Source organism: Belonocnema kinseyi, chromosome 9, assembly GCF_010883055.1.
Source record: "Belonocnema kinseyi isolate 2016_QV_RU_SX_M_011 chromosome 9, B_treatae_v1, whole genome shotgun sequence".
Lineage (NCBI taxonomy): Eukaryota > Metazoa > Arthropoda > Insecta > Hymenoptera > Cynipidae > Belonocnema > Belonocnema kinseyi.
This window is the reverse complement of record NC_046665.1, coordinates 66,261,319-66,277,112: the sequence shown is the minus strand read 5'-3', so window position 1 is coordinate 66,277,112 and position 15,794 is coordinate 66,261,319. Positions and strand designations below refer to the sequence as shown.

At 27.6% G+C, this 15,794-nt stretch overlaps 1 protein-coding gene across 10 annotated transcripts in view; it reads right to left on the bottom strand.

Annotated features, from left to right (window-relative positions):
- The window catches only part of LOC117179880 (TLD domain-containing protein 2), a 461,266-nt gene that overhangs the window by 20,719 nt on the left and 424,753 nt on the right, over nucleotides 1–15,794 (bottom strand). The window contains exon 1 of one of the 10 annotated variants that reach the window (XM_033372064.1): nucleotides 11,633–12,340. The exons of 8 other annotated variants lie outside the window; for them this stretch is intronic. In XM_033372064.1, the coding sequence (XP_033227955.1) occupies nucleotides 11,633–11,854 (222 nt within the window). In that variant the 5' untranslated portion in view covers nucleotides 11,855–12,340. Of the gene's footprint in view, nucleotides 1–11,632; nucleotides 12,341–15,794 lie in introns of those variants that run through there. One more of the 10 variants, XM_033372066.1, reaches the window with a different exon arrangement.

The window sequence follows — 15,794 nt, the reverse complement described above, 5'->3', positions numbered from 1 at the left end:
TGACAAGACTTCATTTTAAAAATTCCCTGACTTTTCCCTGAATAATTATTTATATTTCTTCACGGTGAATATTTAGAGGCCAAAATCCTAATCTTTTAACAATTTTAATATAGAATCTTTTATAAATGGAATAGAACAAATTTAGATGTATACATTTTTTACTTATTACTCTCAGCGATGTCATAGCCTAATTTACCTGAAAAAATTACCTGAACCAAAAAGTGACTAATATGCATGAAAAATGTGAATGTTCTTTTGAATTTTCAATTAACTAGATCCTAGTTAAACTCAAATGAAATGAAAAAATCCATTCATTTCAGTGAAGTTGAAGTGAATTTATAAGAGTTTAAGGCAAATGAGAAGAATACTGTGAAATTTATAAAAATTCAAGCTGAATAAAAAAATGAAGTTGATTGAAAATAATTCAAAAGTATAAAAAATGCGTTGAAGTCATTAAGTCTAAAATAAGTTTAGAAAAATCCAAGGGAATTCAGAAGATCTTATGAAATGACAAGTGAAGATTCCTTGTAATATTTTAAAACATCCTAACATACTTCAGATCCTTCAAAATCAAATTAATTTTTTTTTAATTAATTAAAATTCCTTGAAAATCCTTTAAAATCATTGAGATTTTCAGGATATTTCTTGAAATATTTTAATCTTTTGAAAATTCAATTGAAATTTTCAAAATATCTCCTAAAATTTTTAGAATCCTTTGAAATTATTACAGGAATTCCTTGCCTTATGCATTTTTTCAAAATACCTGAATTTTACTTGTTCAACAAAGTTCCCTAAATTTCCCCTGATTTTCAGGTTTTTCTTGAACCGCCGCCAACATGTAATATCGATTTGAATTTGACGGAGATGTTTGTTTGTTATCAAGTGGCTCTCCACGGAAAATAATTTCAGATTATTTTTAGATTTGATTAATTGATGAAGAATATGAATCGATAAAGTTGTTGACATGTTTTTATTATTTGCATGGGAGGAACTAATTGGTCGCAATTAATTGAGTAAAAATAAAGAAAAACGGGATTAATTTCAACTTGAAAGGGTATTTTTTATTATTTTTAAATTTCAATCTCTTTGAAATATAAATATTTTAAAAATTTGATGGATTTCTAAATTAGTAGTTTTTGAAATTTCAAAGGAAATTCAAAAGCTGAAATTTAAATTGTGGTCTTTAAATAAATCTAAACATCACATCAATCCTGATAAGTTACGTTTCATTTACATACAACGTTAACACGTGGTCCGGTAGTTTCCGATAGGAAATTAGAGGGTCACGTTTAACGAAATTTCCTGTAGAACATCCTCTACGTGTCTCTGAAAGAAAATTCGTCACACGTGAACGTGACAAATAAAATGAGTATTAAATGATTAACTACTCTATTATATCATTTTCAATCATCTCAATTACTTAAATTGCCCTGCCTGATTAAACCAAATTTGAACGTGACATTTTCACAATCTACCACATTTATAACAACCACTTTCATCTTAGAAAAGTAATTTAATAAAGAATACGTTCAAGTACAAGATTAGAACAGTCTCTGGATTCTCAAAGCATTTATATCCAAAAACAAAGTCAAGAAATATATTGCATAAGCAATTTCTAAAATAAAAATGTTGAAAAATTGTTTCTTTCTCTTAAAAACCTGTTTTATCGTCTGTTTTCAATTTGTTCTTCGCTGAGATTTCAAAACATTTCAAATTATTTCCTAAAATTTAAATAAAATTCGACAATGTTTAAGAGATATTTAGAAGTTTAAAAAAATGTTAATATAATAGAATCATACCAAAAGATTTCCCAAATTTGAAAGTTCCGAAATAATACATTTTATGAGATTTTGTAATATTAACAAATAAAAGTATAATATTTTAATTATTATTTAAATTTTATTTAATTTCTAATTTTGGAAATTTTCTATTTGAAATATTTTCTTTTCGGATATTTGATTAATTTTGAAATTTTTTAGGATTAGAATCAGTTTACAAGATATTTAAAAATTTATAAGAGATTACAAATATTTAAAAACTTTTAAATATTTCCGAAAATGCATCAAATATTTTTTCAATTTCTCCAATCTGGATTTTTTTCCGATATACCTGAAATCTTCAAAAATCTTTTGAAAATTATATTTAAAAAACCTTCATAACAAACTGATGATACTTCTAGAAATTTTTATTTTGAATCGAAAAAAGTCTCGTGATATTTTCAATTTAGAAAATGCGCATTCTCTGTTAGACGTTATTCGTTGATAACGAGAATGAAGGGGACAAAAGACTAATTTCCGTTGACAATTTGTATTTTTTTCAGCGTGAAAATGATCGTCGCGACCGCGAAAAGATCGCAAAAGGCAATTTGGCGAGGCTCTAAAGAGTCTAAAGTAGCAATTCAAGGAGACCAGGAAGAGATTACTAAAAGTACATTCTTCGAATGCTATTCAGGGGCAAAGAGAAAGAATCCCATTTTTTCTCCCTCGACAATGGGCAGAAGGTTTTACTCGTCTATTGTCTATAAAGGTCAAACCACTGACAAATAAAGAGATTACTTTAATCGACAATTACTCAAAGTGACTGCACACGATTATCCTATCTTTTTAGAATAAATTGAATTGCTTAAGTTATTGTCTGACCTAAACACAATTTCCTTTTCAGTAAAGGAGAATATTTTGGGTAGAATACAAAAAATTGGCCTCAATTTCTAAGATCACTTTGTTTAGGAGAGAATTTTGCTTCCTTAAATTTTTCTTTACATCAGAATAACGTGGTGCATGTTTTTTTAAGCCTAAGGGTCATGCCAACAGAGGCTTTAGGAAATCCCCAGATGTTATCAAGTAAAGATTCCATTTCGAAAAAATGAAGATAAGGTGAAGGAAGGAAGAAAAAATTCCAGGCTTCCTGATTCGCCATTTTGTAGAACTAATTTTATTATTCTTGTTTGGTTAAATGAAGTTGATCAAGAATTTACGATTGTAATGATAAAATAAATTAGATATATGATAAAAGGTTAGCAAAAATAGCTAAATAATTTTTTAAACTTCCGTTTTAAAGGGTGGCTGCAAAGCTTCATGTTAAAAATTCCCTGACTAACTTTTAATTTCCCCTGGCCATAATATTTAAAGATTAAAATTCTAATTTTGTGACATTTTTAATATAGAATATTTCATGAACAGAATAAAACAATTTTCCATTTATATTTATAATATATTTATTTATTCTTCTTATAGCTACCATAGCTTACATTACTTTTCGAAAATTAAAAAAGCGACTAATGTTCTTTAGAATTAAAAAAGAATTCCATTCCTAAGGCCCCGAAAAAATTCAAGTTAAATTTAATACAATTCAAATGAAGTGCAAAAAATTGAAAAATCAAACAAATCTATTCATATCAGTCAAATTGGAGTGAGTTTTGAGGAATTTAAAATATCAAATCTCTTGATCTCCTTTTTAAGCTTTTCAAGTCCCTTGATAAACCTCTTTAAAATTCCTTTTAAATTTAAAAAATACCTTCAAATTTTTGTGATTACAAATTTATCGGGACCTATTAAAATACCCTAAAATACTTCAAATCATTTGCAACTTTTTAATGCTCTTGAAACTTCCTTGGAATTTTTAATAATATCCTCAAGTCTTTCAAAACCTTTGGAATCCCTTCAAATGATTGAAATCTGTCTTTTAATCCTTAGAATGTCCTTGCAAATTTTTTAATCTCTTTAATATGCCTTTAAATCTTTTAAAATATCCTAAAATATTTCAAATCTTTTGAAATCTCTTAAAAATTCCTTGGAAGTTTTAAGAATACCCTTAAATCTTTAAAATCCTTGGGAATACCTTTAAATTATTAACAACTCATCAGAACCTTATATAATACCCTGAAATATTATTCATCTTTTGAAAATTTGTAAAACTTTTTAAAATTTCTTAGAATTTTTATTTAATATCTGAAAATATTCTTAACCCTTCGAAATCCCATCAAATTATTTAAGTATATTAAATATTCCTTAGAATCTTTTTAAATCCCCTAAAATATTTAAAATCCATTGAAATATTTTGAAATCCCTTGTAAAATTTAAAAGAACTTGTAAATTTTTTAGATTTTTTTGAAATACCATAGAATCTTTGAAAACTTTTTAAATCTCTCTAAATTATTTAAATCTATTCAAAACTTCATGAAATATTCTAAAATATCCTAAAAGATTTGAAAAAAAAATCAAGAAAATTAAAAAAAAAACAGATATAGAACTAAATTCAATAGTGTCTAACCAATGGGTTAATTTATAGAAAGAAAAGTGACCAAAGTCATATTATCATCGGAAAAAGTGAATATAGTGACTTATCTTCAAAAAGTGATTTGAGACAAAAATTAATTCGATATCCCTGACATTTCCCTGACCAACAAAATTCTCTGATTTTCAGGTTTTGCCTGACCTGCAAGCAACCTGTTCTATCGTATCTAATCTAGGCCTTTTCTGAAACAGGATTTTAAATTAACTCGACGAGTAAATTAAATAAGAGGTGTTTCAGAATAAGAGCGATTTCCCAATAAATTTGAGTAAATGAATGTGACATTCAATTTGCAGAGAAGGGCATAATGACTAAAAATGCCTTCACATTATGTACTTGGGGACTAAATGAGGAATCTTGACATATTACGACTTAGTTTCACGAATCAAGATTAATGATAGTCCCTGCTCTTCCGAAACTTTCTACCTCCTACGAAATTACAGAGGAAAACTTCCATACTGAAGAATATATTTTTAGCCAAAACTCTATTTATACATATATAAATGTAATTAACTCTTTATGAATGAATTGTATTCCTAAAATTAAATATCAATTATATCTACTATCCGGACTGATAAAGCCATATTGCATTTAAAAAGAATTACCACGCTCATGTTCAGTAATTAATGTCTATTGTATAAACAAGAGCAGTTTAAATCTATATAAATATATTAACATTTATTTGATTATAAGTAAATTGCAATTTATTATTTCATTTATTTGGTTATAATTATTTTGACTAGATCACTAAATTAAATAATTTTTAAACATTTTTAATACATAAATAAAATGGAAGCATTCACGAGGAACGTGAATTCCTGAAGCTGCTTTCAGTTTTATAGTTGAGGGTACTTTTATTAGCCAGAAGACAAGAATAAATTCAAATGAAGTTAAATAACTTTTTACGCACTTAACATTCTCGCGGTATCCAAGCCCAACAGTTCTTGGAAATGTTGACAATAAGTTGTTTAAAGATTGAGAGTTCCAGAACAATGAATTCAAAAGATTATTTAAATTTTCTTATAATTATAAATAATTTGTAATTTATATTCAGACATTGCTAAGAGAAGTATTTCGAACTTCAGAGATTTTTTGGAGCCCCTTTCAAAAAATATTTTTGAAATTCGAGAGCTTCCGAATTTTGATCGGTTTTGAGTTTAAGATTTCCTTTAATTAAAATGTCTTTTGTATTTGAAAACTGTAACTTCCAACAATTTACAATTTTCTTGTCATTTTAATTCATGCTCTTCTCGTTTCAATCGAATATTCAAAAATACTATCAAATAAACAAATATTCCTTAAACCTCCAACATTTTTTATTTAAATCCCTATCGGATGATAAATCAAGAGTTTTCTGCTTCCTGACATAAAACAATGTTCATTTCTGATTTTTGTTCCTCGCCCAAGATACGTTGATTTTAAAATTCCATCACTTGTGTCAGATTCAATAATTAAGATTTTAAGATAATATTTTTCTATAAAAATCATTTTCACATAGAAAGTTATAACGAATTCAAAAACAATCTAAATTTAGAATATATTTGGGGGGATTTCTAATAAATTAGGGAGTGTCATCCTCACTATTCTCCGCGTGGGTTGCGTCAATTTCATTTAACAAAGAAATTCTTTCATTGAGGAAATAAAGCCGACGAGACAAACAAATTCGTCTTGCTTCATCAACTTGATTGTTATGTTTTGGTTAGCTTCGTTTTATTTTATTTGACATCGACTTTGGAAAATTTAGAGAATGCATACAAATACAGTAGAAACAGTTTTCCTTTAATTATTTTACTCATGTGCGTGACAAACCCCATTTTCTGATTACACAAACAGTTTAATTAATTTATGTAATTCAGATTTGCATTTCGATTTTGAATTGCAGAAATTGTGTCTTGTTTCTTCAATGAAAATAATATCCTCGAATTTTAGAAGCGTGGAAAGGCAAACTCACTAGTGACTCACTAAACTATTGTTTTGCTTAAAATAAATGAAATGTTGTTGTTTAAACCATCGTATTTAATTATCACTTATTCAACAGAAATTTCCCCGAGTATTTGTTGAAGATATAAGTCTTTTGTTTAACTTTCTGATAAAAACGTAAAATTGAGCAGGTAAAATATATTTTTTTGTATTTCCGTTTTTTATTCTACATTTGCAAATGAATCTTATCTCTGCAAGATCTGCTATATTTTTTCTGGAAGTTTTTTTTTTAAATTACCAAAGAGAATTATAAGAGTGAGGTCACTAAATATCCTCAATTAAATTCTTAACGATTTCCATTATTCAAATATGAATCTGAATTTTCTAGGTTTAATGAAAATATACGAACATTTTGAGTCTGCGTTCATAAACCGGGTACCGATCTATCAGAAAATCTGCATTATTTTTTTTCTAAAGTAGGCGATTTCGTATATAATTAAAAACGAGTACCTACGTTTTTCATCTAGAGTTAATGAAATTCGATCTGAGTATAAACCGGTTTGATCGAAGGTTTTTAAATAATAGTGACATTTATGAATCTTCATATTGAAAACTGATTAGAAAATTAGAATTACAAGGCATTTTTTAGGTTTGTTAATATAAATGTCAGGTACTAGGTGGCCAACATTTTTTTTCATACAAAATACCCTGACTTTTCCCTGAAGAATAATAAGTTTTTACTATGCGTATTTTATAAATGGAACATAACAATTTTCATTTTTAATTTAATATTCTTCAGGCTTCCATAGCTTAATTTACTTGAAAAAGTACCCAATTTAAACAGAAAAAGTTACCAAAGGTGACTAATGTGCATTAATTAAAACTTCAAAACAATTTAAGTTAAATTCAAATTAATTGAAACGAATTGGGGGAAAAAATATTAGTAAAAAAACTCAATTGATTTGAGTAAAATTGGAGTGAATTTTATAGAAATTCATACAAATTCAAGGCGAATTAAAATAAATTAAGTAAATTGAAAACAATTTTAAAATATATAAAAACTGTATTAAATTTAGGAAGAATTAAGAATTTAGGTAAAATTCATAAGAATTCAGAGTAAATTTCAAATTAATTGCAAAAATATTTGATTCGGAGACGTTTTTTGAAACCCATGAGAATATTATAAAATCCCGTGAAATTTCACGAACTTTCATCATTCCTGAAATCCTGGATAAGTTATTAAAATGCTAAGAGAGCTTTTAAATTCCAATACAATCATTAAAATCCTCGAAAACCTAATAAAATCTCTAGGAACCTTTGAAATTCTTTTAAAACCCATGACATTTTTTGCAAATTTTGGAAATCCCTTAAAATTGTTTAAATCTCTTCAAAAGACCTTGGAATCTTTTTAAATGCACTAAAATATTTTAAATCCTTTGAAATCCCTCGAAACTTGTTTAATCTGTTGAAATGCCTTAGGTTATTTTTTAATATTCTTAAAATGTTTAAATTCTGTAAAGTGCCTTCAAATTATTGAAAAGAGTTTTTTCTAAAATATCCGTAAATAATAATATCCGTATTGAAATATTTTAAAAATATTGAAATGCTTAAATTCTTGCAAATGAATTTACAATAATTGGGATTACTATCAAATCCATTAAACTATTCTAAAATCCCGTAAAATATTAAATTTCCTAAGATTCTGGACAATCTATAAAAATACCTTGAAATTTTTTTAAACCATTGACATCCTCGAAAATGTTGTCAAATATCTTTGACATTTTTTAAATGTCCAAAAATCATAAACGTCCTATAGTACCTATAGAATCATTAGAGGAGAGTATCTAAATATGAGATAATACCAAATCTGTTTGGTATGATTGTCGGAATTCTATGGACTGAATTTAAAAGTAACATAGGTCATTTTAAACGGAATTTAGTTTGCCATAAGGTGCTCAAACGTAAAATTTTATTAATTTTGTTTTGTCGCTGAAAATATAAAAAATGTAAAAAGTGCTTTTTTCAAACCGGTCAAACTATTCTCATAATATGAGATACCTCAGGAAATCGCTAATAAAATGCAAAATAAAGTATTATTTTTAATGAAAAACTTCATTCTATGTTTCCGAAGTATAAATTTACTGGTATTTAGATATATTTAGTTTTTGCAGCAGTCTCAAACCCTTTTGTAACCAGTTTCCCCCGTGGAGCCCGAGTATATTATAAGAACCACAGGTATCGAGATGTTATGAGAACCTCACCGTGCAACTACGCACTTACTATGCCTGACCTGTCCAATAAAAAACTTGAACACTCGATATTTTCCTACTTAGTTATTCAATACCCATCCCTCCAGGCAGACTTTACTGCTAAATACTTATTTAATGCATAATAAATAGGGTTTAAAGACTTCCCTTCCAAGAATTCGACCACTACCGATTTCATAAAAATTTCGCTCATAATTTTTACAAGTACAATGAAAAATTGACTTTGCCAAGAAATTACGTTTTCTTCAAGGGCTCAAAGTTAAAGATAGAACCAACAGAGACCTCTTAGATTAGTTAAAGCCCAACTATCTCATATTACGAGAATATCTCATATTCGGATACTCTCCTCTATACAGGGTCCATAATAATAGCAACTTCTTTTAACTACCACGAAAGTTTTTTTTTTTTTAAATCATTTTAAATTCCTTGAAACTTCTTTAATCTCTTTAAAATTTCTTTGCAACTTTTATAATACCCTAAAATCCTTTGGAATACCTTCAAATTAATCAAATGTATTAAAATTTCCTCGAAAAGTTTTAAAATATTATAAATTATTTCAAATCATTTTAAATCTTTCGAAACTTTTTACAGCTCATAACAAACCCTTGAAATTTTTTAATTTAGCTTACACTTTTATAATTCTTTGAAATCCCCTCATATCATTAGAATATATTAAAAATTCCTTGGAATATTTTAAAAATACTCTAAAATATTTTCAATTCTTCGAAATTTTATGAAACTTGTTATGGCTCTTGAAAATTCCTTGGAATTTTAAAATATACCCTAAAATTTCACAGATTTTTAAAATCCCTCCAAATTATTGGAATGGTTTAAATCCTTTAAAATAATTCTTTAAAAATAACCAAAAATATTTCCAAACCTTTCAAATCCCTTAAAATTTTTTAAAGCTCTTCAAAATTTCTACAAATTAAAAAAAAAAACTCTTTTAAAATATCCGAAAAAACTTTTAAAAATTTGTAATCTTTGAAATTACCTTCAAAGAATGGGAAGTCTTTGAAATCTTACGTAATTCCTATTAAAAATGTATTGGAATCTTTTAAAATACCTTAAATTTTTTAATATTTCGAAATCCATCGTTTTTAAATCTATTGAAAATGTGTTAGAATTATTTTAATAGCCCTAAAATATGTATTTTAAATTCTTAAAAATTTCTTCTAATTATTGAAATTAGATTGAAAATTACTTGAAATCTTTTAAATCTCTCAATTCTTGTTAACAATTGCTTTGAAATCCATTAAAATATTATAAAACCCCGTGGAATCTGATGTTTCATGAAATCCTTTAAAATTATTGACATATTCGGAAATCTGGTAAAATTCCTTCGAATCTTTTAAAATAGACACAAATAAAATTCCTTCCCCCAACGTTTAGTTAAACATTTTTTTTTTACATTAAGGGTGGTTTTCATCCCGAAAATGGTGGAATTTTTCGTGGAAAATAGCAGATTACACTTTAGATGACCACCAAAAATTTTTAAATGCAAAAAAAAAGTATCAGAGAACATTGGGAGGAGAATTTGATGATACTTTGACTAAATTTAAATGGTTTTTGATTTCCGATAATTTCCGACCGAAATACAGTGAACACCGCGAATTGTTTGTTTTCCAAGACGTTCTCGGACAATCTCTGTCACCGGCTTGTTTTTAAATATTTTCAAATGAAAAAAATCACAGAATATTGCCAAAAGTATACTTAATAATGTACAAAAAGTTTAAATACATTTGCTCAATTCATATTCTTAAAAAAAAATTCGCAAAAATGTTTTTTACACTGAAACTGCCCCCGCCCCCTTAAGGATTCCAATGGGTTTTCAGGAAATAACAGAATTCACGGGATGTTACAATATTGTATTGAATTTCAAAAGTTATTCACAAGAATTGAGGACTTCCTAGGATTACAAAGATTTTCACATATTTCATGGTATTAACAAAGATTTAGAATTTTTAAATATATTTTCGGACATTTTAAAAGATTCCAAATAATTTTCATCAATTGATTTGAAAAAATTAGAAGCAATTTTTAAAAATTCGACGGCATTTTCAACATACTTAAATAATGTCGAGGGATTTCGAAATATTTTATATTTGCAGAGTATTTTAAAAGTATTTTTAAAGGATTTAAACCAAGGTTCTTGATGTTTTAGAAAATTGCCTAGAATATCGATAGGTATGGAACGATTTTATAGAACCTATAAGATTTTATGATATTTTAAAAGCACTGTCTATTCTTTGGTTACGGAATTGTCCGTAACTCTAACCCCCATTTTCAGCAAGTTCAGGGCTAACATTACGGAAAATTCCATAAGCTTAAAAAGTTCCCTAAAATTCTTTGGAAGCCCTTGAAAATTGTTGAATTTCTTTAAAATATCTTAGAATCCATTAAAATATTTCAAATCCTCAGAAATCACTCAAATATAAAAAAAATTGACATCTCAGTCTTGTGAATAAATTCTTCGAAATAACCATTAAAATATTATAAAATCACGTGAATTCTGATATTTTCTGAAATACTGGAAAATTTATTAAAATACTTTTAAAGTTTCTAAAGTCTCTTGGAACCTTTTTAAATATTTTGTTGAAATACACTGAAATTTTTTTCCTCTTGAAAATTCTTTGTAATTTTTTAACATATACCCTAGAATTTTATTAATTGTTTGAAATCACATACAAATATTGAAATCGATCCAAATTTCCTTGAAATATTTTTGTAAATACCTTAAAATATTCCCAACTTTTTGAAATTGTTTAAAGCTCTTGAAACTTCCTTGGAATTAAAAAAAAATACATAACCTAAACTCTCAAAAATCCTTTGAAATTGACTGAAATTATTGAAATATAATCAAATTTCTTGGTATCTTGTAAAAGCCCTAAAAGATTTCAAAAGAATGCAAAATAATTCCGTGCTATGTATAGTCCTGAATTAAATAATAGGATTTTATCTTTAAAAAGTGATTTGAGAAAACACCTACTAAAAGTGACAGTCCTGATGAACCTTGTCAGTTACATGAAGTTCTTCTTACAGAAATTTCTCGACTTCTGCAATTTTTTTCGAAAGTCCCTTAGAATAGTTGAAAATTTGTTTTAAAAGTGTCGAGCCTATATGAATACGTATAGGATTTTTCAAAAATGATGTACCTTTGTTCTCTGCTTGAGATATTTTGTGATTTTGGAGATCGGGTTTGGAAACTTTGGTTTGGGTATCTTGACTAGATTGGATTTGAAATTCATCACGGAGACTTCACCACTTCGACTCGCAGAAGAATTAAACCTCTCCCTTATTTTCTGCATTTTTTGACTCACTGCTTTCGTCTTTTCACAACTTGAACTCGAGCCCTCCACTATTCTTCGATCATTCATGGGACGAACGTTTCTAGAACATCCGATGATTCTCAACGTCACGAGAAGATAGTCCTTTTGTCGATAATTTAAATTTTTTTTCACCCACGCACTTTTTATTTACTGAAGTCAACATTAAAATGCCACCGACTGTTTATCAAAGCACTGTCGAACAAATTCTTAAAAAAAAAAACTCAGTCCAGATTCCAATCAATGTTCAACACTGATTAATTTTAACAATGAAGGAAGCTAATTCCTTGAACTAGATTCAATTCACATTTACCCACTATGATGCTTTCGTTTGTCATCATAATTAAAACAGTTCAAAGAAAATTGTTTTAATTATTAACTAATAAGTAAAACGGACAAAATTAAAAGAATGTTGTAATATCAAAATTTTTGGAGTGTTGTGGTTTGGAGCAATCACATTTGAAGAGTTGATTTGTTTGTTTTGTCTGAACTTCCGACACACTTCACTTGTCAGTGACTACAGTCGAACTGAGCTTCCATCGACATAAAATTGATTCATATAGGGGCAACGTATTGTTGACGAAAATGAGAGTCACTGTTAAACTCACCTATTGCGCATTGCCGGCTGCGCAACACGTGTCTATATTCGACCAGAATCTGTTTACATGTGTGCCAGGGCACGTCGCAAGTACAAAAATAATTACAATTGTTGGAAATGGGTCAAGATTGTAAAAAAGAAATGCATAAATTCATATCACTTCAGCCCAATTCGCGTTAGATCTGATTTTTTAAATTACCGACTTTCCCTTGATTTTTCCCTGAACAACACGGAATTTGCCACCTACGAATATAAATTTTCAACAAAATGTTCAAATTTTTTCTCAAATGAGGATTAGACTTTAACCAAAAACTGTTGAGGGCCCTGATCAAAGAACCGGCTATAACTTTCTGGGACCCAGAGTGAAAAGATCCCTTGCCCCTTAAATTTAAGGGCCGTTCATCCCCCTCCCCTACCAATCTGAGTACCAGAAAGTTATAACCAGTTTTTTCATCCGGATCCTCAGTTGCATTTTTAACGAAATAATTTAATTTTTTAGAAGACACCTAAATTTTCATTTTAAAAAACGAATTTTTAATCCAAAAGGAAGAATTTTCCGTACAAATAGACTAGTTAAAAAAAAGATTTGAATTTTCACCTGAAAAGGTGAACATTCTAACAAAAAAAGATTTTCATTTTCAATCGAATAGATGAATTTTAAGCAAAAAAAAAAGACTTTTTACACGAACGGTTTAATTTCTAACCAAAAAGTTGAAATTGAAAGCAAAAAAGACGAATTTTAAATAAAACAGTTGAATTTTGAAACAAATAGTTCAATTTTAAAACAAATGGTCTAACTTTTAACCCATTGACAGTTAGATGACACTTAATGCGTAAAAATAAAAACATGGCCAAGAGAACGTTTGACACAATATGTGTCATGTAAAATAAATATATTTATACCATTTGGATTATCGTGTGAAAGTTCGTACATAAAGGTTTTTTTGGGTCTTTGAATACGAATATGGTATGAGAATTTCAAAATTCAAAATGGCGGATCCAATATTGCGGATGGAAATTACGCAAAATTGGCCGATTTTCATGAAACTTGGTATGTTCAAATTTTTTAGGTCTCTGAATCCGAATATGGTATCAGAATACAGAAATTAAAAATGGCAGATCCAATATGGTGACCAAAAGTTTTGAAAAATCTAACGAGTTGACAGAATTGGGTGAAAATTGGTCGCCATATTGGATCATAAAATTTGAAAATTCGATTTAGATAAATCCTTAGTACCAATTTCCAATGAAATCCATTTGGTTCCACATATTTTGGGCCCACTTTGTGATTTTCGGCCTACAAAGTGAAGGGGTTATAAAAAAAAAAGGATTAACTTTAACCAAAAACAGTTGCGTTTTCAACAAATATTCGAATTTTCAAACAAAAAATTGATTTTTTAACAAAAGATTTAATTTTCAACAAAAGAATTAAATTTTCAACTGAATATTAAAATTTTTAACCTGAAATTATGAATTCTGAACAACAAATATAACAGTTAATATTTTAAGGAAAAAAATTAAATTTCAAATAAAACCAATTAATTAAAAAAAGGAATTTTTAACCAAGGAGATTAATTCCCTACCAAAAAAGACAAACTCTTATTTAAGATAAATTTTCAACCAAAAATTTGCATTTTCAAGAAAAAAGATGAAATTTCAAACTAAGAAAATTATTTTTCGACCAAGAAGATAAATATTTAACTAAAAAATATCAATAAAAAAAATGGAAAAGTTACACTTTCAGATTAAAAAATTCACTTTAAACAAAACAAAAAAACAACTAATTTTCAACAAAATAATATAATTTTCAAACGAAGAGATGAAGCTTCAAACAAAGAAGTAAATTTTTAACCAAGTATGTAGTTCAACTTTTACACAAGTAGATGCATTCCAATTAAAAAAGATCAATTTTTATTAAACTAGTTCAACTTTCAATCAGAGTTGAATTTTCAACTGAAATGATGTCACGTGATTCCAATTTGAATGAGTGTTTTCCTGGTTTCAATTTTTAACAATATTTTTCTCTTAAGCCAATTGAGGTAAAATAATGTACATAGTACACTGAGTTTAGCTCATATATTAACTATTCAAAAATTATTTTATCTGACATTGCGAACCAAACCTATTCCCAGCTAGAAAGTCAATATTTCAATTCAAGACAGAAATAATCTGTACCTTACTCTCAATTATAATTCTTCACGGAAATTCCTTGTTCCAAGTAATGATTTATTGTAAAAAATTCCCTATTCCAATTCAGAATTATATTTATTTTAACTTATTTTATTTTAAAATAAAAATTAAAAATATTGTAACTCCCTTTCTCTAAAATTTGGAATAGGGTAATTTCAACTTCTGCCCAATTTTCATATGCAAAAATAAGCTAAAAAACATCAAAGGAACCACAAACTGCATGAGTCACATATTATCGCTTATTATCACTTGTAATCATCATTTGAAACTAATTTGGCACTCCAAAATTTGTAACTTCCAGCGTTCGGATCAACCAGAAGGCTTGAAAAAAGTCACATTAGTCGTATAAAATTTAAACGAAAAACGCATGGAATTTCGAAAAAATCGCATCAAATTTGTAAAGATAATAAAAATGGGCAGTATCTGATACTGACTTAATAAAAAAACTTTATTTAGGAAGATAGAGTACATAATTATCATTGATTTTTAAAATATTCTTTGAACATTCAAAAGAACCTTAAAAAATTGGCAATAATAGTAATTTAGCTTGAAGTATTCTGAACCTGGGTTTAAGTAAAACATTCTTTTTCTGGACTGTTAAACTTGCCAACTTGGAATATTATAAAATCAGAGAAATTAAAAATTTTTTATCAATTTTGAAATTCAAGGACATTCCTTTTGAAAATTTCAAACCTGAAATAACTCAACAATTAGGGCTTTATATTTGAGACTATATATAATTTGGATATGAAATTATTGATTTTGTAATCATTTATATTCTTTTAAATAGAATTAATACAGACAACATATTGAAGATTTTTTAAATTTATTTATTAGAAGACTTCAAGTCGAAATATATGCATTTTCAACCAACAAATAAGATTTATCTTCAACTAAATGGTCCAATTTTTAAACAAAAAATAAACTTGAATTAAAAATAGTTGAATTTTCAACCAAACAGTAAAGCTTTAACGTTTTAAAACTTCTTTAAAGAGATGAATTCTGAATCAAAAATATAATAGTAGACCATAAAGAGATGAATTCTCAACAATGAATTGAGTTTTCATAATAAAAAGTCTACTGTTTCAGAACAAATTTGACTTTTTATTACACCATTAAGCCATTTCCCTTTCGGGGTAGGCGTGACTCACTCGGCAGGGGAAAGGAGTAGTGTGTGGATGGGATAGAGATTTTTCAGATTGA